The sequence below is a fragment of the Propithecus coquereli genome, unplaced genomic scaffold (genome assembly GCF_000956105.1).
Source record: "Propithecus coquereli isolate 6110/MARCELLA unplaced genomic scaffold, Pcoq_1.0 Scaffold1, whole genome shotgun sequence".
Classification (NCBI taxonomy): Eukaryota; Metazoa; Chordata; class Mammalia; order Primates; family Indriidae; genus Propithecus; species Propithecus coquereli.
The window spans coordinates 14,041,868-14,064,220 of record NW_012133857.1 but is presented as its reverse complement, the minus strand read 5'-3'; the positions used below and the strand labels follow the sequence as shown (position 1 = coordinate 14,064,220).

The window sequence follows — 22,353 nt, the reverse complement described above, 5'->3', positions numbered from 1 at the left end:
CCCCCCCCCAGTCCGTTTGATTGGAGAACATAATCCATTTACATTTAAAGTAATTGTTGGGAGAAGGACCTACAAGTGCCATTTGTTAATTGTTTTCTGGCTGTTTTGTAGATCCATTGTTCCTTTCTTCCTCTATTGCTTTCTTCCTTTGTGGTTTGATGGCTGTCTGTAGTGGTATGCTTTGGATCTTTTCTTTTCATCTTTTGTGTATCTATTACAGGTTTTCGCGTAATGGTTACCCTGCAGCTTACATAAAACATCTTGTAACTGGCTATCTTAAGTTGATAACAACTTAACTTTGATCACATACACAAACTCTAGACATCAACCCCTCTACTCCCACATTTTATGTTTTCGATATCACAATTTACATTTTTAAAAAATTTAAATTACACTGTAAATGTAATGATGAGGTCTCACTATGTTGCCCAGGCTGGCCTTGAACTCCTGGGCTCAAGTGATTCTCCCACCTCAGCCTCCCAAATAGCTTGGACTAAGGGATGTGCCACTGTGCTCAGCTTACATTTTAAAAATAATCTGTATCCCTTAAATTATTGCAGCTTTAGTTGTTTTTAATAGTTTTGCCTTTTAACCTTTGTATACAAGATATAATTGATTTACTCACCAGCACTACAGTATTAGAGTGCTTTGGATTTGATAATGTCCTTACTTTTACCATTTTTTTTTTTTTTTGAGACAGAGTCTCACTCTGTTGCCCGGGCTAGAGTGCTGTGGTGTCAGCCTAGCTCACAGCAACCTCAAACTCCTGGGCTTAAGCGATTCTTCTGCCTCAGCCTCCCGAGTAGCTGGGACTACAGGCATGCGCCACCATGCCCAGCTAATTTTTTCTCTATATATTTTTAGTTGTCCATATAATTTCTTTCTATAGTTTTTTTTTAGTAGAGACGGGGTCTCACTCTAGCTCAGGCTGGTCTCGAACTCCTGAGCTCAAATGATCCACCCGCCTTGGCATTCCAGAGTGCTAGGATTACAGGCATGAGCCACCGCACCCGGCCTTACTTTTACCATTGACTGTTATACTTTAATATGTTTTTGTGTTACTTATTAGTATTTTCTTTCTTCAGCTTGAAGCCCGTTAGCATTTCTTGTAAGGCAGGTCTAGTAGTGACAAACCCTCTCAGCTTTTAGCTATCTGAGAAAGTCTTTACCATCCTTCATTTTTGAAAGACAGGGCTGCTGTATATAGTGTTAATGGTTGACAATTATTTTTCTTTCAAGATTTCGAAAATATCATCCCACTCTCCTTATGGCCTGCAAAGTTTCTGCTGAAAAATCCACTGGTAATTTTATGGGGTTCCTTTGTACATAAACAATTTGCTTTTCTCTTGTTGCTTTCAAAACTCTAACTGTTGACAATTTGATTATGATGTGTCTCAGTGTGGGTCTCTTTTGGTTCATCTTGTTTGATATTATTTAGGCTTCCTGGACCTAGATTTCTATTCCTTACTGGCTTGGGAAGTTTTCTGCCATTATTTCTCTGAATATGTTTTCTGTCCCTTTCACTCTCTCTTCCTCTTCTGGTGCACTGATAATGAGTATGTTGCTATGCTTGATGGTGTTCCATGAATTTCTTATTCTCATTCTTTTTTATTCTTTTTTCTTTTTGTTCCTCAGATTGTATGATTTTCGTGACCTGCCTTTGAATTCATCGATACTTTCTTCTCCTTGATCTTGTCTGTTTTTGAAACTTTTTATTGAATTTTTCAGTTCAGTTATAGTATTCTTCAGCTCTATAATCTGTTTGGTATTTTTTAATGCTATTTCTTTGTTGAAATTCTCAGTTTGTTCCTGTATTGCTCTCCTGACCTTGGTAAGTATCTTTATGACTATTATTTTGAATTCCCTGTTGGGTATATTACATATCTCCACTTCACTTGGGCTGGTTTCTGGAGATTTATCTTGTTCTTCTATTTAGAATATATTCTCCTATTTATTTTCCTTGACTTTCTATGTTGGTTTCTGCTCATATGTAAGACAATTACCTCTTCCTCTTTTCTCAGACTGGCTTTGTATAGAAGGATTTCAACAATCCATCTGGCTAGAGATTTTAGGGTGCCTCTCAAATCTTTGTGTTTGTCCAGACTGCTGTCTCTGTTTTTGGTGGCCCCTGGAACATAGGTCACATCCTGTCAGTACCCTGAAACTGATAAGGTAGGAACCAGACTCTCCAGATATAGCTGAAAAGGTTAAGGTGTTGGATGTGTATTTCAGTTCCTTCTATCTTCATGGTGAAGCTGAGCATGGGCATTTATCTCACACTTTCTGCACTAAGCTGATAAAGGATGTGTGGCAAATGCCTATATTCACTCTCTGATCCTGGGGAGATAGCTGCTGGCAGTGGGTATTGTGTATGTCCACCTCTTTTTTTATGTGGTCTAGGGCCACTGAGGAATACAAAGCCCTATCCCGCTAGAGCTAGGTTATTAAGGAGACAGTCCCTTGATGGGAGCTACAGAAGTTGTGGTACTTGATGCTTGGCCAAACTCCTTCCAGGAAGAATGGGTATGTCTGGATTTATCCTGTGGTAAGCCAAAGGAAAGGCTTGTGGAGTGCTGAGCGCTGTCTTAGGTTGCCAAATAGCTATTTTTTGTTTGCTCCATGAACTTCCTGATACACGTTCATTAGAAGCCAGACCATCAAGCAGCCACTGGAATTGTGTGCTGTAAGCCCCTTCTGAAGAGAAAATCGGAGCTATAATGTTCTTGCCCCTTTTCTGCATTGCTCCAAAGGGGTGTAGCCCCTGGAAGTGTTTGTGCACCTGTTTAAAACTACGTCTTTGTTCATGATCTAGGGAGACTCACATATGCCTAGTTCTTTCTGTTTCCAGAGTTAAGAGGTTTAGCATGGAATCCTTTGAGAGGTACCTGTAAAACCTAGGGCAATCAGTGTGTGGTATAAACCCCTTCCAGGGAGGAAGAGAGAGTTGTGTTTGTATGTGTGTGTGCTTTTTTTTTTTTCAAGGTACCCTCATTCCTTCCAGGGAGCTTTTTTTTAACGTCACTTCTCTGTACTGCTCCTGGGAGATGAAGCCCCTGGAAGTGCTTATGTGCCTATATCAAACAGCCATTTGTTCCTGTGGTCTAGATAGACTTGCATATACTTAGTCCCCTCTGCTCCCAGAGCTAAGAGGTTTAGGATGCAGTCCCTTGGCTACAAGCTGCAAAAGCTGGGGCCCTCAATGTGTGGACAAACTCATTCCAGAGGGGATTAATAGGCCTGCAGTTATCACTGGGGTGAGGTCAGGGAAAAAGCTCGGTAAGTACCAATCTGCTTCTCAGGCTGCTGGTGGGCTAATACTTGTCTGTCCCCTTAACTCCTTGATGCAAATTAGTTAGAAGCCAACCCACCAAGTAACCACTGGAAGAGTGTGTCATACACCATTTCACGGAGAAACAGGGGGACTACATGGGCTGCATTTTTTAAGCCCCTTCTCTGCAATGTTTCTAGGGGATCAAGTCCCAGAAGTGCTTACATGCCTATATAAAACCACTGCTTTTTTCCTATGGTCTACAGAGACATGTGTATGCCAGTCCCCTCTGCTCCCAGAGCTGGGAAGTTTACGATGCTATCCCTTGAGCGGAAGCTTTAAAAGTTAGGGCACTCAATGTGTGGAAAAACTTCTTTCAGGACGAATCAATAGACATCGAGCTATCACTCATTCCCCTAGGGCAAGCCAGAGGAGAAGGATCAGGAAATGCTGATGTGCTTCTTGGCCTGGCTTCTTTTTTTTTTTTTTGAGACAGAGTCTCACTCTGTTGCCCAGGCTAGAGTGCTGTGGCGTCATCCTAGCTCACAGCAACCTCAAACTCCTGGGCTCAAGCGATCCTTCTGCCTCAGCCTCCCGAGTAGCTGGGGCTACAGGCATGCGCCACCATGCCCGGCTAATTTTTTCTACACATTTTTCAGTTCTCCAGCTAATTTCCTTTCTATTTTTAGTAGAGATGGGGTCTTGCTCTTGCTCAGGCTGGTCTCGAACTCCTGAGTTCAAACAATCCACCTGCCTCGGCCTCCCAGGGTGCTAGGATTACAGGCGTGAGCCACTGCGCCCAGCCTTGGCCTGGCTTCTGACTAATACTGTTTGCCCCTGAACTCCCCAATGCAAGTCAGTTAGAAGCCGGGCTGCCTGGAAGATAAGGATAAGGAAATGTTGATGTGCTTCCTGGTCTGGTTTCAAATTAATACTTGTCTGATCCCTTAACTCCCAGTGCAAGTCAGTTAGAAGCCAGGCTGCCAAGTGTCCACTGGAAGAGTCTGTCTCTTCCTGAGAGAGGCAGGGAACTATATTTTTAAGTCCCTTCTCTGTACTGCTTCTGGGGGATAAGGGCCCAGAAGTGCTTGTGTGCCTATATAAAACTGCCACTTTTTTCCTGTGGTCTAATCTTCTCCACTCCCAGAGCTGATGAATTAGGAGCCAAATTATGAGGAAACTTAGAATGAGGGTAGTATATGTAAAGTCCAAATCTTCCTCTCCACAGGGAGAAGTTGGGCATTGGGGATTCCTTTCCAGATTTTATGGTGCAGTGCTTGGGGTGGAGTCTGTCCCTGAGTGTGCCTCAGCTTTTCCTACCCATCCAATGAGGATGTTTTCTCAGTTGCCTGGTAGAGAGTTTCTCAATTTATCTTTTTCCCAGAGAGAAGTGATCCATCAACAGATGTTTATTTGGTGTGTCCAAGGGTGGAGGGAGAGTGAAGAGCATCCTATGTCTGCCATGTGGCTGATATCACATCTTGACTGATTTTTATATGTTAAGCCAACCTTGGATTTCTAGGATATATACCACTTTATTATGGTATATTATAATCCTTTTACTGTGTTGCTAGATTTGGTTTGCTAGTATTTTGTTGAAGGTTTTGGTGTTTATATTCATAAGGGGTATTGGTCAATAGTTTGCTTTTCGTGTGATATCTTTGGTTTTTGTACCAGGTTGATAGTGACTTCATAAAATAAGTTGCAAAGTGTTCCCTCCTCTTCTATTTTTTGGAAGAATCTGTGAAGGACTGGTATTAATTCTTCTTTGAAAATTTGGTAAATTTTCTAATTAAGGCATCTGGGTCCTGGGCTTTACTTTGTGGGAAATTTTAAATTATTTAACTTGATCTCATTACTTGTGACACATCTTTTAAGATAGATATAATCGGAGACACTAAATTGTATACTTTCAAAGTATGAATTTTATGGTATGAAAATTATATCTTAATAATGATGTCATAAAAAAGAACACATGAACAAAGATCCATATTCACTGTGGTGAACTGAACGTGTTTCCTCATCTCTGTTTCCCCTCAAATCCTCTAAAACAACAGTTAAGAAAGAGAAATGCATAAATCACAGAGACAGGAGAGGAGAAGACAGTAATCAAATGAAGTCAACAAACATTGAAAATTTAAAAATGAAGATTGTGGAAACTTATTTAATAGACTTGGAAACATCAATAGCCAAGAGCCTTTGGCAGTGAGAACAAAAGGAAGCAAGAATCTGAGAAAGGTACACAAATTGGAGGTACTACCAGGCACCTCTGTGAGACTGAGGCTAAAAACAAGATTAAAGTCTCCCCAACATCCCTTCTGCTATCTCATGTCACTAGTTAATCAGTTTTTTCATGCCCTGTCAGAAGACTGAGGGCTGTTCTCTGGAGTAGTTGATCACTGGGGATCTGTCCTCAAGGATACATTAATGGCTAAGGGCTGAGGTGCCAAAATGAAAACAGGCATTGAGAGAAAGTTTACCTACTGAACTGGAAGACTCACAGACTCTTTTTGCTCTTTGGTTGCAAAAATATTAGTATGCAACTCCATCTCCAGGAAATGCAGAGGATTCCTCTCTGGGAAAATGAATAAGTCTAAAAGAACAGGTCCACAGATACAGGAATTAAGAAGGAGATGCTCTGACCAAAAGGTCAGATGCTCTTTGGTCATTTATAAGGAAGCCTCCCAGGACAAGCCATACCCATATATAGAGTTTCTAATCAGCACCAAAGGACTTCACTTTTAGATATGGACTAACATCCAAGAATCTTTACATATAGGAGAAAAGTCTCCAACACAAAAGACAGAGACTGAAACAAATAAAAGCAGTAGGGCAAGTCTCTGAAAAAAGGTGACCTGAAATCTGACAGATTTGACCATTAAGAAAGTTGCAAGAAGAAGTTTATTAAAAAGATGATGGCAAGAGTGGGAAATCTTAGCCAGATCTCAAAGCCAAAACAAAACAAAGAACAAGCAAGTAAGAAAAGAGGCAATTAATTTCTGGAAAAACAAAAAGTTCTACAGGAAAGGAAATATAATTGTAGTATAGCTCTTGGCTCACCATAGTATTTACCTAGCTGTAATAATGAAAAGCTGATTACCAATTTAAAGAAAAATGCATGAAAATTACATTGGAAGAATGGGAGGAAGGACACTGTGTAAGAGAGGACTGATTCAGGAGAATCATCTTCATTTTCCTTAGAAAGATGAAAATAGAGAATAACAATTTATAGCTAAAAAATAGCAGTAGAAGCTTTCTGAAAAACAGCAAGAGTTGAAAGTGGCTGCGTTTAGAAAGCAGAGATTGGACATGAGTCAGGCTGAGCCAGGAAACTACTGTTTTATTTTATTTTTAAATTAAAAAAATTCTTTTAGAGATGGGGTCTGTGTTATTCAGGCCAGACTCAAACTCCTGGGCTCAAGAGATCTTCCTGTCTCAGCTTTCCCAGTAGCTGAGACTATAGGTGTTTTACATTAGGAGCTTTGTAGCATGCATTTTGGCTTTTAAAATTATGCACACATATTGCTGTGATAAAAAATAAACTTTTAATTAAAAAGTAAGAGAATGATGCCAGCCTGACTGAGAATGGGTTAGTATAACACACACAGAGAGGATGAAAATGATCTAGAATAGCCAAGTCTGGGCTTTCAGGCTCTACACCCCGGCTCAAACGTTGCTTGATCTGGATATGTCCTCTGGGCTGTGGATGACTTTTGGCTCACTTCAAGGGCTGTCGAGATTCCTCCCTCTGAAATGACAGACTGGCCTCACTATAATGAGTTAATAATACTGACCTACAGAGACCCATGTCTATGGAAAGGGAGACAGGATCAGATAGTGGAAAATGACAGTTGATTATCTATTAATTGACATGATATGATTAATAAAGATCACACAAATGAAAAACAGTGGAATGTATATGATATGGTTTGGATGTTCGGCCCCTCCAAATCTCATGTTGAAATTTGATCCCCAGTGTTGGAGGTGGGGCCTGGTAGGAGGTGTTTTGTTCATGGGCGCAGATCTCTCATAAATGGCTTGTGCCCTCCCACGATAATGAATGAGTTCTTGCTGTATTAGTTCACACTAGAGCTGGTTGTTTTTAAAGGGCCTGGCACCTCCTTCTCTCTTTCTCTGCTCCTTGTGACACGCCTGCTCTCCCTTCGCCTTCCATCTTGATTGGAAGCTCCCCAAAACCCTCACCACAAGCAGATGCTGGTGTGATACTTCTTGTACAATCTGCAGAACAATGAGTTAAATAAATCTCCTTTCTTTATAAATTACCCAGCCTCACACATCCCTTTATAGCAGCACAAAATGGACTAACACAGTATTACTATGAAATGCAAGTGATGTGACTCTGAATAAAGGCACAGCACAGACCTAAAGTTTACAATAGCCCCTTTATCCAGGGAAGAACTTGTAGCACGTTCTAATGCAAAGACCCAAACCCCAGGAGTCTATCAGCAGCTGATGCCATGCTCAGCTTGGGCAACACTCTCCCGTCTGGATCCCAGTCCTATTTTTTGCCCTTCAGTGCTTCAGATCCAGAGTCTGGCAGCCAGTGGGCAGTGCATATGTTTCCTCTCTACAGATATCTTCTAGAAACACATTTAAATGAAGAAAAACTGTCATCATCATCATTATTACAGTTATCAAAACAGTGAAGCCTGGTTTGCAGGGGCAAAATATAAGGGGAATTGCTATGTTTCTAAGAGTCCTGGTTTGCTGACAACGAGTGTGGTCCAAATAGGGGCACATGGTTACGGGGCTGCTATCGATCAGGGAAAACTTGTCAGTATTACTGGGGTCTGCTTATGTGGGGACGCTGCTGGCTTTCAGCTTCTGGAGGCTATACACTCAGCTATAAAGTAGGGCTGGTGGATCTGACACCCTTGGCAGTGCTGGCCACTTGTAGTCATCCTCCTCACAGAAAAAAGCCCCTGGGCAGTTTTAGCTGCACGCTTCCTTTCCTGGATGAAAGGCCAGTGCTCTGCTGCCTACCTTGAGTTCATCTTTGCTCTGGAAGTTGTCCAGGAGGTGCTGGAAATGGGTGTCACACATCTGGCGGAGCAGTGAGAGAAGGCAGGATACATACTCGCCCTGGGGATCAATCCAAAAAACACTTAGCATAGCCAATCACAAGGGCTGTCTTCCCCCAATCCACAGAGGGCAAGGAGAGAAGGGAGGGTCTGAGATGGCCCCAGTGATTATCATGGAAGAAAGGTGATAATTCTGGCCCTTAAACTGAGCTTTCTTTTCTGCTAAGGGAGGCCTGGGGGACTTGAGAGTTTTAATAAGGCCTCTGTAGTATGAGGCTATTGAAAAAAACTTAGTTTAACCTGTGACAAAGTAGTAGTACTGCAAAGTGAGACAAATATTCTCCTTTTTTTCTTAGGGCAGTTTTGGTTAAATAGTCCTTTGTTACCAGGGCACCATGCTATAGGGGATACTTGGAACAGGAGGGAGCCTGACCTTCTCCGGACAGAATTTGGACCCTGCCCATCCTTATGGGCTAGAGCAACTCTTCTACAGGGACCTTCTTGGGGACCTCTCAGAGTTTGCATGGGGTTACTGAACTGGGCAAATGGAATACAGCAGATAAACATGACTGTCTAAAAGGCAGCAAAGCCAAAACTGACCTTTCTGAGGGGACAAGCTATGGACTTTATGACAAGTAAAAATTTAAGGATAAATATGAATCTTCAAAATTTCTTCAAGTTCCAACTGGGATACATGGAAGAAAATCTTGCTTTAAGGACTCCAAAGACCATTTTATAGCAATTTTTGGCATGGGGCAGCCAAGCATGTAATCCTCTTAGAAGGCTGCCTCCTCAGAAGGGAGGGAGAAAAATTATTTCACTGGACAATTTTCAAATGTTTATAAACTCATGAGAATTTTGCAATGGTTTTTTAGTATCTCAAATCCTTTATAGATCCTTGTAACTATTACACATATGTATTTGCAAAATATACATACAACATGAACCTCAGTTTTATCTGAAAAATGGGTATAATAAGCCATAATTCATTTGTTGTAAGGGTCAGATGAGTTAATATATATAAAGAATTTATGTACAAAGTCCATTACATATAAAGGTGCTCAATAAATTACAGTTATTATTATTTTCATTATAATCTATATCAAATGAATCACTTCATTGGTACTGCTAAATGAGTTAATGCTGGTCAAGTGCTTTAAGTAGGATCTGGCCCAAAGCAAGTACTATGTAAGTGTTCGTTAGAAGGCTGGGTTACCAGGACATGCCAGGGAATATATGTTTTTTACTTACAGACAGAGCGCCCTCAACAGGAGATCCTAAGGGAGGAGACACTCTTTCCAAGCTCAGTGCTCCAGGACACACAGCTGCCCCCTGCGTGTTCCCTGCTCTCCCTCCCATGCTGTAGCTTGGCTTGTTCCCACAGAGGGTTTTCTTCAGAGATCACTGTACTCTCTCATCTGCCAACTGAGGCTGTTTATCATGTTCCCACATTAGGGATGAGAAGTCTACTCTGGATATGGGAGCAAGGGCACAGGGGGCACAAGGCACTGTCTCTCCACCCCTCCTGAGAGGCCTTCCAAGTTTGTTTCTCTTCTAATTTGATCACTGGGAATAATTATTCAGTAATGCCAGTGCAATTCTACTGCATCACATTTTTCCTGAGGCTAGAAATTTAGATACAAACACTATGTACAAAAGCAACTAATTTGTAGATATAAGCCAATTCTGAGAAAATTATTCTGTCTTGTATATCATTTAGGCGAGTCTGTATGAGAAAGGTTCCTAGAAGAAATAAGTCTATTTTCACCTACAACCTCTTAGTACATCTTACTACATCCCTGTTTCATCATACAATATAGAAAATGACTTGGCTCAAAGGCAAAGGCCAACTGAAACAGTGTGCCAGAAAATTTAAGGGCAAGAAGCATTCCCTGAATCTGCCCTAAAGAAAACTCCTAGGAATATGAACCTAGAGCTTTCAGAGTGGAGAGGGGAGCCAGATTTGAGAAGGAAAGAGGGAAACATGCTGGCAACCATGCAGGAGGGGAGGTTGAGATGAAGGTGGTGGGATGGTGAGATGGGGGGGTGGTGTGGAGGAGCCCCAGGTTAGAAAAGAAAGCAAGAAAACCTGGATGTTAGTTACTAACAGTGATCTCGGCTGTGCACTGCGGGCACCGCTGCCCTCTTACCGCCTCCTGAGCGTGCGATTTGCTCATGATGGTAAGCAGAGTCTGCAAGAGCACATCTAGGAGGCTCTCCACCATCATCTCTACTTCCTCCATGACATCTGCCTCCTGGAGCGAGCAGTAAGAAAGCACACCATTAGCACCAGGTCAGGCTGATTTGCAGCTGGCAGCACTTACTAAGTCAGCCACGTCAGAATGGTCTTCTGACTGGATTCTCAACATTGAGCTCACAGTCTCACCAACATTCAGTGTCAAGGAACCCAGGACGACAGCTCTGACAGGAGGTGAGGCTCACCTGCCACTGGTGCCCAGGCATGGTGGTTGCAGCCTTACCCTAATGCAGCACCACTCACAATTCTGAATCTCAGGCAGATAGGTTAATTTTGATATACAATGCAGAAGCAAAGGTCCTGAGTTAAATGTTTTCTTTGGTTTCCCTGGAATAGTCAGGAGAAAGCACAGCTCTGCCAGCTAACACTTTGCGCAATAATAAAGTTTGAAAAATGGTGAAGTATTCATACCACAGGGTGTGGCAGCAGCACCTTCACTAGTACTAAGGCACACAGAAGTAGCTCATCCCTCTCAGTGTTTTCTCCTTGGGTGCCCTCAATCTTTGCCAACCCTGCCTGCTGCCAAGATATGCCTGGGTCCCACTTGTAGCTCCTTAGCTCTCTTGCTTGTGTTCCCTGGTCCACCTGAAGGACTCTAGTCTCAGTGCATCTTTCTCTGGCTGCCTCACAAAAACCATATAACATGTCTCCTCACTAAAGGCTGCTTCTCAGCCAGTAGGCTCTGTATTTCAGATGAGTCTGTGTTATCCTTTTATAGACCTCTCACATTCATCTCACATTCTGTAGAATGACTTTAATTATCTCACAAAGAGATTCCCAATGCCCCATCACCAAGATTTTGTACTATTACTGGTCATAATGTCCATCCTCCATCCAGCCATCAATCTATCATTCGTTAAGCACCTTCCATGTGCCAGTCACTATTTCAGGACCTGAATATATATAGGTGAACATGAGAGATAATAACTCTGCTCTCATTGAGCTTAGGTTTCATCTTCCCTCTACCTATCCATACAATATAATCATACTCTGCCCCATACCACATGAAGAATTTGAGTAGCCCTTGGGGCCAAAGTCATCTTTTTCATCTTTTGAACTGTTTGTAACATTCTTACTTGTGACATATCTTTGAGTAGTTGTTAGCAACTAATAACCAACTTTCTCTAGCCCCACGAAAACAACCAAACCATCTCCTCCACGTTTTTACTGGTTCCCATTCCTATTCCATTCCTCCTTTTCATTTTTTTTTTCTTCAATTTTTCTCCTTCCTTTAGTAATAAGCTACCCACAACCCCTCCTCCTCCTCAGATATGATCTTGGGCTACTAGTAGACCTTATGTGCTTGGTGTGCCTTCTGTGAAGCATGGTGGGAAAAAGAGCTGCTAAGTCTTTCCTGAAGCCAAGAGCAAATGATAAGGCCACTACCACCATCATAGTCACTCTCTGCCAAGCTGGGCCTCTGTTACCAGATGGTACTTCAAGACTGAACACCAGAGCACCCTATTAGGTCCCTGTCCCTTGCTCAAAACAAATATACTCTTTCTTTTTTTTTTTTTTTTTTTGAGACAGAGTCTCACTGTGTTGCCCGGGCTAGAGTGCCATGGCGTCATCTTAGCTCACAGCAACCTCAAACTCCTGGGCTCAAGCGATCCTCCTGTCTCAGCCTCCCAAGTAGCTGGGACTATAGGCATGCGCCACCATGCCCGGCTATTTTTTTCTATATATTTTTAGTTGTCCAATTAATTTCTTTCTATTTTTAGTAGAGACGGGGTCTCACTCTTGCTCAGGCTAGTTTCGAACTCCTGAGCTCAAACAATCCGCCCACCTTGGCCTCCCAGAGAGCTAGGAATACAGGCGTGAGCCACCACGCCCGGCCTACTCTTTCTTTTAGGTACCGCTCCTGTTCCATGTAGCTATGTTCTTACCATCTAAAACATTGGCCTTCATTTGAAATGCACTTGAAATTTTATTCTTTAGAAATTTTAATAAAATGGTGTAATAATAAATCTATTTTTGTTCTTCATTTCTTTATACTTTCTTGTAGTTTCTGAATTTTCTATAAGAAATATATATTTCTTCTATTATCAAAAATATATGAAATAAATATCATTAAAATAAATTCCTACCCTTACCCATGCCTCATACATGTCTCTCCTTCACTCCTTCCTACCTCAATCCCTCCCCTCCTACCACAGATCTCTTTTAAAAAGAAAAAACAAGAGGAAAGAACATAGGCAAAAGCATTATCAGTTGAAATCTGACCCCTAAAGTACAATTCTACCATTCCATGGTAGAGCTTAGAGCTCAGAGCTCTTGTGGGCAACATTTACCTCTTGTATATCCTGACCTCATCTGGCATCGTGTAGGAATGCCACATGGGTAGAATCAAGCTGTCAGGAAGCTGACAGCAAAGTAAGCTGATTGAGTAAGCTGCTTCTCAGTCTGAGTCTGCCTCTGTGTGTTCATGCCTAAGTATCCTCAGAAAACTTCCAGGAATCTAGAATTAAAACTTTTTTTTTTTTTTAAAAACAAAAAAAACTTTTTGATAGAAAGAAAGCATGGCACAGGATTGGGCTTTCTGGTACTACAGGTAACTATATTTCTGGGTAGATTTATGGTAGAACAACTTTTAAAATAGGAAGAATATGTTGTAGTAAGAAGCCTGCAAGGCACACACAGGCCTTCATTCACTTGGGCACCTTCCTGTCACTGATGAAAGCATCTCTGACTGAGAAGTATACAAAGAGATCTTTGTTGGTCTGCCTCTGGCTAAAGTATCAATAACACAAAACTAGCTAGGGCAGAGCTGAGTGGGGTAGAATGGGTGTGGGGCCACTACCAGAGAGCTGGTCTTGACGATGGAGAAGATACTGCTGAGAATCCCTGAGCAAATTAGCAGCTCTTTCTGCTGCCTCAGGTGAAGGTGAATGTGATGGAGAACCACAGGAAGCAGGATGCGGCGGGATTCTGGGAGAGAAAACACAAGGTAAAGAAGCCAGTCAGAGAAGAACCAGCTATTGCTAGAAGCCAGTGGCACTGTGGGACTTAGCTAGTTTCAAAGCAGGTGGGGTTGTGACTGCAGTTAAGGTAGAGGGCCCATATAAGGGCCCAAAAGCCCACTGCCTAGAGATTATAAACTATCCCAAGACATTGTTCTTCCATCTTTCTTTCCTTTGTTCTTATTTCAAGCCCCAGCATCCATGACATTTTGTGCAGCATGAATGTTAGAAATCTGCTTCCAAATATAATCTCTTTAATGATTAGACTCCAAATTAAAAGCACAGTTTACAGTGAAAACTCCATTTATATGGCATACTTACTATGAACTTACATTGACTGAATTTGTAGATTTGATACGGATTACAGATTGTCCCTCTTTATGCCCTGCCTAGGTGGCCTAGCATGCCCACTCCTGCTGTGAGCATTTACCTTACCACGGCTACCAGGCCTGCTCCCTTTCCCTAACAGCCTTATTAGACTGCTGCTCAGTGTGTCTGCAGCAATGAATAGAAGCACAACCTTTGTCTTGTCATAAGACTTTGAGAATTAGTCAATGCTTATCATCAATCCTACTGCACACTTCAAATGTTTTTCTTTGTTACTAGAATAGCATTTTTATCAGGAGGTAACTGTATTTAGAACTCTGAATTCAGGAAGGCTGAATCCTAATTTGAGTTCCCTTATTAACTCATTCTGAGACTTTAGGCAGGCTAACTCCCATGGGCTTGATTTTCCTCATCTGTAAATGGGATGCTAATGACCTCGTCTACATTTATTTCACAGGACGGTTAGATGTCAAAGTGAAATATAAGTGTAAATATGTTTCTGGCGTCCTGTACTCCTATGTGGTCAGTGATTATCTGACCCTGCAGGTCTCATCCTATCTGGCCAGCATAATTTAGTCAGATTATCAGTAGCACAAACAAGCCACAGCATTTTGGATTTACTGTTCATATTTGACCATAGTTAAGTGCTCCACATGAAATTCAGAAAGAAAATCTTTTTCAACCAAAGACAAGTTACATGATATATATGAGATTTTGGCATTGTCTTGTCAAATACTTAGAATACATTCAAATAGAATGGAATAATAGCTAATACATATTTAAAAGGCTTCTTGGATAAAAGAAAAGTTGACATTGCATTTTGAAGACCAAAATATCAACATAATAGGTTTTATAACAACCAATATCTGCTTGCAGACAAAACAGTAGCATGTTACTAGAACTTTCTGAAGAAGAGACCAAACTGGTGTGCTCTGAGAATGTGTTGGTTAAATGATACCACTGGTAAAAAAAAGTCTTGTTTCAGTGAAGATGCTATGACTCAGGCATTCAATGAAACTGAGATGCAAATGAAATTTTGGTGGCGGACTGTCATCTTAAAATCCAATTACATGGTCTTATGCCACATAAGGTTTAAGAAAAATTTTTCTAAAGTGATTGTGTGAATCAGGAAGCACATGCAAAAATATTAGAAATAAAATATATTAGTGAGGTCAGTCTGTTGTTCCCCTTTCCATATATTCCAAAAGCACCTTCTTTAAGCAGTGCATAAAACTTGAGTGTGTGCAATGACCTTAGTGACAGTATCCTCAAACCATTGATAAAATCTTCAATCCAGGAGCTGGAGAAGGGAGAAACGTTTACCATAAACAGTTCCTGGTGGAGAAAAGATGACTTTCTTGGTGGCAGCTTTACCATTAGCAATACCACATACACCAGCAGAGCTAAGTCAATGGGAACATCTATTTAGTATTACAAATATGTGTAGCACTGGGCTGAGAAATTATTGTTTTTATACTTTAAAAGTCAAATCTAAAAAAATTAACCACTGAAAATTCTAATTATAAAAATTATAATAATAATTATTCTGATAGTGTTTCAAATTTATTTCTGTGCCCCAGAAGTTTATTCTAGGACAGTGATATTTTACATAAAAGATCAGGCTCAAACTGATCTTAACATTTGGCCATTGAATATTTGGTGCCCCTGCAAGACAGAACTTGATCACATATGATACGGTTTCAGGAATGAATCCTGATGTTCTTTCTGAAAGGCAGCCTCAGCTGTTGATGCATTAGTTAGGTCATCCTCACCCCTTGGGAAGTGTGGAAGGCTCCCTGTCCATTTCTCTGTCTAATCCTTAGTGGCTCCTACAAAGAGAGGAAAAGGAATCTATTTGACTGGTGTGGCAAGAAAACAAGAAAGCACAGGGTCCTCAGGACCCCCTTTCGGGGCCTCTTTTATTTCCTTGTTTTATCCTTATACTTTTGGGCTGGACCCTTCTTTTTTGCTCCCCCTCTTTTCCCTCTGTCTTCTATCCTGCTGGTGGTGTGGCAGACTCCATTTTTGGTAGCTAGCTGGATTTGCGGGCCTGGAGGTTGCTCTGCAGGCCACATACTGTATAGATTGAATGTTTGTGTTCCCCTTGCCAAATTCATATGTTGAAACCTAATCCACAATTGTGATGGTATTTGGAGGTAGAGTTTTTGGGAGGTGATTAGGTCATGAGGGCCTAGTGACCTCATGGGATTAGTGCCCTTTTTTAAAGAGAGCTCCCTTGCCCCTTCTGCCATGTGAGGACACAGAGAGAAGACAACTGTCCATGAACCAGGAAGTGGGCCCTCACCAGATAACAAATCTGCTGGTGTCTTGATCTTAAGCCTTCCCACCCTCCAGAACTGTGAAAAATAAATGTTGTTTATAAGCCACCTGGCCTATGGTATCCTGTTACAGCACCCTGAATAAACTATGGCACCACTCTATTGACATGCTCCAGGGTGTGGGTCTCTAGGAATAAATTGTGAATGAGGCAGTAGGCCTAGGTCTTGGCTGCATTCTCTAACATAGTTCCTGAAAAATGCCACAATTTAAGAATGCATTTTCTTGCATGATGGTTGATAAAACAGATCCTTTGATTACCACTTGGCTGTCTCCCCTGGAAGGGATAAAAGATGAGTCTGACTCTCATTCCAACTCCATTTACCTGAGAAAGAAAATAGGCGGCTGTCCACTGTCCTGGCTATGGATTGCAGCTTGACCACATCCATCGACTGCCCGATGTGCACAGTGCTTGGCATGCTCCCCAGTGTCCCTCTCACAAACTCTGCCACCTCTTGTACGGTGAACATTTGTAACAGCTCATCAAAAATGGTGGGGAAAGAATTGAGGAGTGCAGCCTGAAGAAGCAAGTGAAGCTGTCGTTAGCTCCGAGATTGCTTACACAATGATACAAGGTGATGAGAGGTTGAGAAAGCATTGCAGCATCCCTGCCCTAAATGTGCTCCTTCCTGACCCTTGACTCCACCCATCCCTACAGCAGTCCTGGGGCTGGAGCAAGGAGAACCAAAAAGAAAATGAAAACAAGATAATTTACTGGGGCCCAGACCACTTCGAAGCTTTTGTAACTTGCCAAGGCATTTGCCAACAAGAGAATGGGGTATAAAGAGAAATTTGGGCTGGGCACAGTGGCTCATGCCTGTAAGCCCAGCACTTTGGGAGGCCAAAGTGGGAGGATCACTTGAGGCCAGGAGTTTGAGACCAATCTGGGCAACATAGCAAGACCTGCCACTGCAAAAATATTAAAAAAAAAAAAAATAGCCAGGTGTGGTGGTACATGTCTATAGTCCCATCTACTCAAGAGGCTGAGCCAGGAGTAGGAGGAGTGCCACTGCCTGGGTGACAAAGTGAGACCCTGTTTCAAAAAGAAAGGAAAAGAAAAAAGAAAAGAAAAGAAAAGAAATTTGCTCAATGTGGCTTAAGATTCATAGCTGTTTTTGCTCATAAAATAGATTTAAATTTTTTGTTTGTTTCTATGATGAAACTATTGACTTTTCAATTTTGGTTCCAAACTCGAGCCAAGAACCTCTGGAAGAAAGTAAGGCATGGAGAGCTCAGCAGGACCAGCTGAACTCTGCTCATAGCCCTACAGCCAGGAATCCAGCTCTGACAGCTACAGCATTTTCCCAGGATAGACATTTCCTTCACATGTGATGCCTGACAGTCTCCAGTGTAAATCAAAAAGAATGAGCAATGTAATTTAGTCAGTAATCTTCAAGAGTCACTTAAGGATTACTGATGATGTTCAAGTTCAGTGACCCAGATGGCCCAGGCAAGGGGAGTGTGTGTGTGTGTGTGTGTGTGTGTGTGTGTGTGTGTGTGCGTGCGTGCGTGTGTGTGTGTAGGCTTCTCTTCTAGGATCTGAGCTCTGGTAGACCCATGAGGTGACCTTTTTCTTGAGGACAATTTGAAAATGTAACAGTTCCAGAGCCTTTGGGAGGTAAAGTACCATAGGAGAAAGAGAATGGGTTTTGGAATTAGACAGTCATGAGTTCAAATCCAAGCTTTACCATTTACCTCCCACATAACCTTTAGTGAGTTACTGCCTAAACCTAATTTTTTCATCTATAAAATGGGATGATGCTATTACTTATCTCCTGATATTGGTATGAGGAAAAAATTTAGAGGCAAAAAGTTTCCAGTAGAGTGCCTGGACAAAAATAGACCTTAAATGTGTGCTGGTTCTCATTCTCTTCTCTTGTCTAAATGAAAGCAGCATTAAGGAGGCTTTTTTCACTTCTCAGTCCCTTTATACCATTAACGCAAGACTTACAAAGGGAAATGGAGTGCCACTTTGCGACAAAAAGGTGAGACCTCACTCTTCCCAAGTGGAAGGTGGGGGAAGAAAGCCTGTTTTTCTTGATTGCTTCATTAGGCAGTAGACACGGCTGAGAGAGAGTGAAAATTTATGACTTAGGAAATAGGCCTGTACTGTGGTTTATGTTCAGGCCAGACCCAAGTGTAGAACTTAACGTGAATTCTATCTGCAGATTTATAAATCCTGGAATATCAAAGAGATTGTTTTGTAGTAATTATAACGAGACTAAAACATATTTAAGTAGGTTAGAAACAAAAGGCAAAGGGAGGAAAGTAGGTGCTTCATAATCAATAACAAATAGTAACGAATTTGCTCTCTTAAATGAAATTTCCTATACTTACGTATCGTGACAGAAGGATACTTGCACCCTGACATCGTCTAGTGATCATAATCAAAGATATAAAGTCTAACTGAATAAAATATTTGCTGAGAGTTCTGAAACTCATATAAGAGCCTGCCACCAAAGCAGGTCTGATCCTGACACAGAACTTAACTGAGACTAAGTCTAAGCTATTTATCTTGATGTGGTAGGAATATGTTATTAAGTACAAGGCATTGCCAAGTTCCTAGAAGATATATCTGCTTTTTTCCCCAATTTATTTATTCTTTTATTCTTTTTGTTTTTTGTTTGTTTGAATTACAGCTACCTCCAATCTCCTCATCTCTCTTTTTTGGCTGAGGGGAAGAGAGAGTCCTTGGCCCCTGTTGGAAGGAAAAGATGGCCCATGGGAGGGGTAGGGGAAGAAAGATGAGTTGCTGGGGGTACTTAGGAGGGGAGATAATGGAAGTGGTCTTCCTTACAGAGGCACCTAGAAACCTTAAGGTTTTCCCTTATAGAGTCTAGTTCCCAGGTGATCACCTGTCCTACAGGCTGAGGGGCCTACAGGCAATTGGCATCAAGGGGCAACACAGAGGCAAGTGGAAAACAAAAAAGAGTAGACCATTTTAATCTTAAAAGAGACAGAGTTTCAATATATACCTACACTAACAACACACCTGGCAGTGACTCAATGAATGGACATAAGAGAGACTGTCTGATCTTTACTAATAGGTTTTGGTGTCATAATTAGCCTCAAAAAGTCAAAGAATTATAATCCAGTAGGTAAAAATTCGACATTCATTTTTATTAGAAAAACTAAGCCCTTCATGACTGGGGTAATGAATCCTTGACTTGTTCTAGGGTGAGGCCAGGTGGAAAAGGTAACAGATTAGCTGGCCAGGCAGTTTTACTACAAGGAAACAAATTTTTCTTCCCACACTGATATTTCTAGTAGAATCTAATCCCAATTATTAGCCAAAAATTTCTAGTTATTCCTACTGTTTTTCAATTTGTTTCACTCTTAACTTCTGGAATGGACAAGTATTAATCTAGATTTTAATTAATACATTGATTAATTAGGAAATAAAATTTCCTGGACATTCTGAATATCCCCTATGAATATGTTCATGAAAAACAAAATAGTATGGTAGCTAAATAAATTCAGTCTAAAAGGGTTCATAAGAACAAATTCGTGCTTATTCTCCACCATAAAACCATTGAGCTGTGTTGTATTTGGCAGCTGAGGCATTGCCAGCTTAGTTATTTCCTTATAAATCACCCCTTACCCAACACACAGGATCCTGGAAGGGCTTCTTCAACTCTGGAAACCAGAGGACAAAGAAACCACTTGATAAGAAAGACAAGAAATCCAGCAGCCAAGCTTCTCTACAGCTCACAGACCTGAGTGAAAAGAAGTGTTTCTGAGTTTCTGCTGTCCAGACTGAGCACAAACCGGATGGATTGGAAAAGTTCTTGGATGCTGGATCGGAATTGCTCCTCTTCCATCCCACATGTGGCTCGTGAGTACAGGATCCGCGACTGCACAATGAACTTGAAAAGGTACTCCAAAGCCTGGAAAGTGTGGAAGAAAAAGTGATGGAGAGGTATTGAAGATGCCCAGGAACTCAGATATCAGGGAACAAAGGGCAAATTAACAGCAAATTCAACAAGAAAGTCAAGTGATGGGCAATTCTAACTATGGAGACAGGCATTTTATTTTTAAAAACTTTTTCTCAAATATCTAAATTGCCATTAAGCAGCAGCTGTTTTCTTATTGAGAGAATCATTAAATGATTTCACAACTGCTTTCTGAGGTTCTCTAATTAAGGAACCATGGACTCTAATGGAAACAGGTGAATTCAAGAACATTTAGGATCAAAAGAAAATTAATCTTCTTTATTTTTTTTCATGTATGAAAATAAAAGCCTCAAAAGGCAAGGATGTAAGACCCACTCCTGAGTTTACTGCAAGGAAGAGTCCTTTAAGGCTGTGGTCCCAACCCCAAGCTGTGGACTGGTACTGGTCCGTGGCCTGTCAGGAACTGGGCTGCACAGCAGGAGGTGAGCGGAGGGTAAGCAAGTGAAGCTTCATCTGTATTTACAGGCGCTCCCCATCACCTGCATCACCGCATAAGCTCTGCCTCCTGTCACTTAAGTGGTGGCATTAGATTCTCAGGGTTGCATGCTTCTTACGAGAATCTAATGCCTGATGATCTGAGGTGGAGCTGAGGTGGTGATGCTAGTGCTGGGAAGTAGCTGCAAATACAGATTATCATTAGCAGAGATGTTTGACTGCACAATAAATGTAATGCACTTGAATCATCCCAAAACCACCCCTACCCACCACCCTGGTTTGTGGAAAAATTTTCTCCCATGAAACCAGTCCCTGGTGCCAAAAAGGTTGGGGATCACTGCTTTAAGGGGTCCCCTGCATCTTTGAGATATGGCTGGGGTTTGACACAGTGCCTCTCTTCGCAGTGGGGGTCACAGAAGTCTGGAAAAAAACTTGTCACAGGTTGCACAGCAGCTGGCAGGTCTGAAACATCCACTCTCCACCCTTTTCCAACCAAGACATCTGCCATAAACAGTTTATAAACAATACAGAAGATGAAGCTTTCATAAAATGGTTTGGGAGCAGAATCTGATTCTGAGGAGTGCTGCAGCATGGCCCATGTTTACAAACATAGTAATTCTCTTTTAAGAGAACAGATTCAAGACCCAAGACTATGTTTTCTAATCAAAGAAATGCCACATATTTTCTAGACACTGAAAAGGCAGACACAACAGAAAGAAACTTATCCAAGGATAAAAGAAACAGTACTCAATTACCTGAAATACATAAAAGGAAACAATTCCCAAGCTACCTTTCATGATCTATTCATCTATTCATCTATCAGAAAGTTTAGCATAGCAGAGCTTAATCTTTTGTGGCCTACACAAAATTCACTTGGAACTGGGGAATGTTAGTTTAGAAAAATGTGTCTTTTAGGGTTTGCACCAGGAGATTCTGTAGAAGAAATTAATGTGTGTCTTCATCTCCATAAAAGCTACAGCCTCTATTCTAGTAGCTTTCTAATGCCTGGTCTATAAAAAACCCAAACAGTCTGTTAATTTCTAAATCCAGATACTTGCAGGCCAGACTCTGCCACTGCTCCAGTATGTCTATACTGTGGAGAATCTTCAGGCCCATGAAGCAGAAAATACACTGTTCTGAGCCAGCTTCATTTATTAGGTTATGCCAGTTTGAAGTCACTGAAGTAGTAAGTATTTTATATCTCCCCCCCAAAAAAAGAAAAGAAAATTTGTGTTTCCCAAACCAAATGCTAGGTAGCAAGTCTGACCTTCCCCCTTTAGGTATTTTGGTTTAGTATGACTAACTTGGCTTGCTGGGCTCAGCTGAGGACAAAGGAGGAACAGGGTCCATGTCCACTGACACCTTGGAGTCCTTATAGGTAAAGACAGATTAGATTTCCTTGGGACAGACTACAGAATCAGGATGACTTCCTCAGTTAAATCATACAGACAAGTAAAAGTATGCTAAGACCTGAAAAGAGTCACCAAAAATGTGGCATGCATAAGAATAGAATGTGAGCCTGTTGACCACTTTACTGTCATATGTCCAAGCCAAGAAGGATGTAGGAAGGATCAGCATTTACGTGGAATACTGGAAATAAAGACAGGAAAATAAGTTATTTTTTTTTTTTTTGAGACAGAGTCTCACTGTGTTGCCCAGGCTAGAGTGCCGTGGCATCATCCTAGCCCACAGCAACCTCAAACTCCTGGGCTCAAGCGATCCTCCTGCCTCAGCCTCCCGAGTAGCTGGGACTACAGGCATGCGCCACCATGCC

The 22,353-nt window shown here is 41.5% G+C and overlaps 1 protein-coding gene across 1 annotated transcript in view; it reads right to left on the bottom strand.

Moving 5' to 3' along the window:
* Positions 1-22,353, bottom strand: part of DOCK3 (dedicator of cytokinesis 3) — a 681,302-nt gene that overhangs the window by 72,601 nt on the left and 586,348 nt on the right. The window contains exons 23-27 of the mRNA XM_012639462.1: positions 19,908-20,078; positions 16,517-16,709; positions 13,368-13,495; positions 10,419-10,565; positions 8,273-8,371 (exon numbers count right to left, since the gene is read on the bottom strand). Of these exons, the coding sequence (XP_012494916.1) occupies positions 8,273-8,371; positions 10,419-10,565; positions 13,368-13,495; positions 16,517-16,709; positions 19,908-20,078 (738 nt within the window). The remainder of the gene's footprint in view (positions 1-8,272; positions 8,372-10,418; positions 10,566-13,367; positions 13,496-16,516; positions 16,710-19,907; positions 20,079-22,353) is intronic.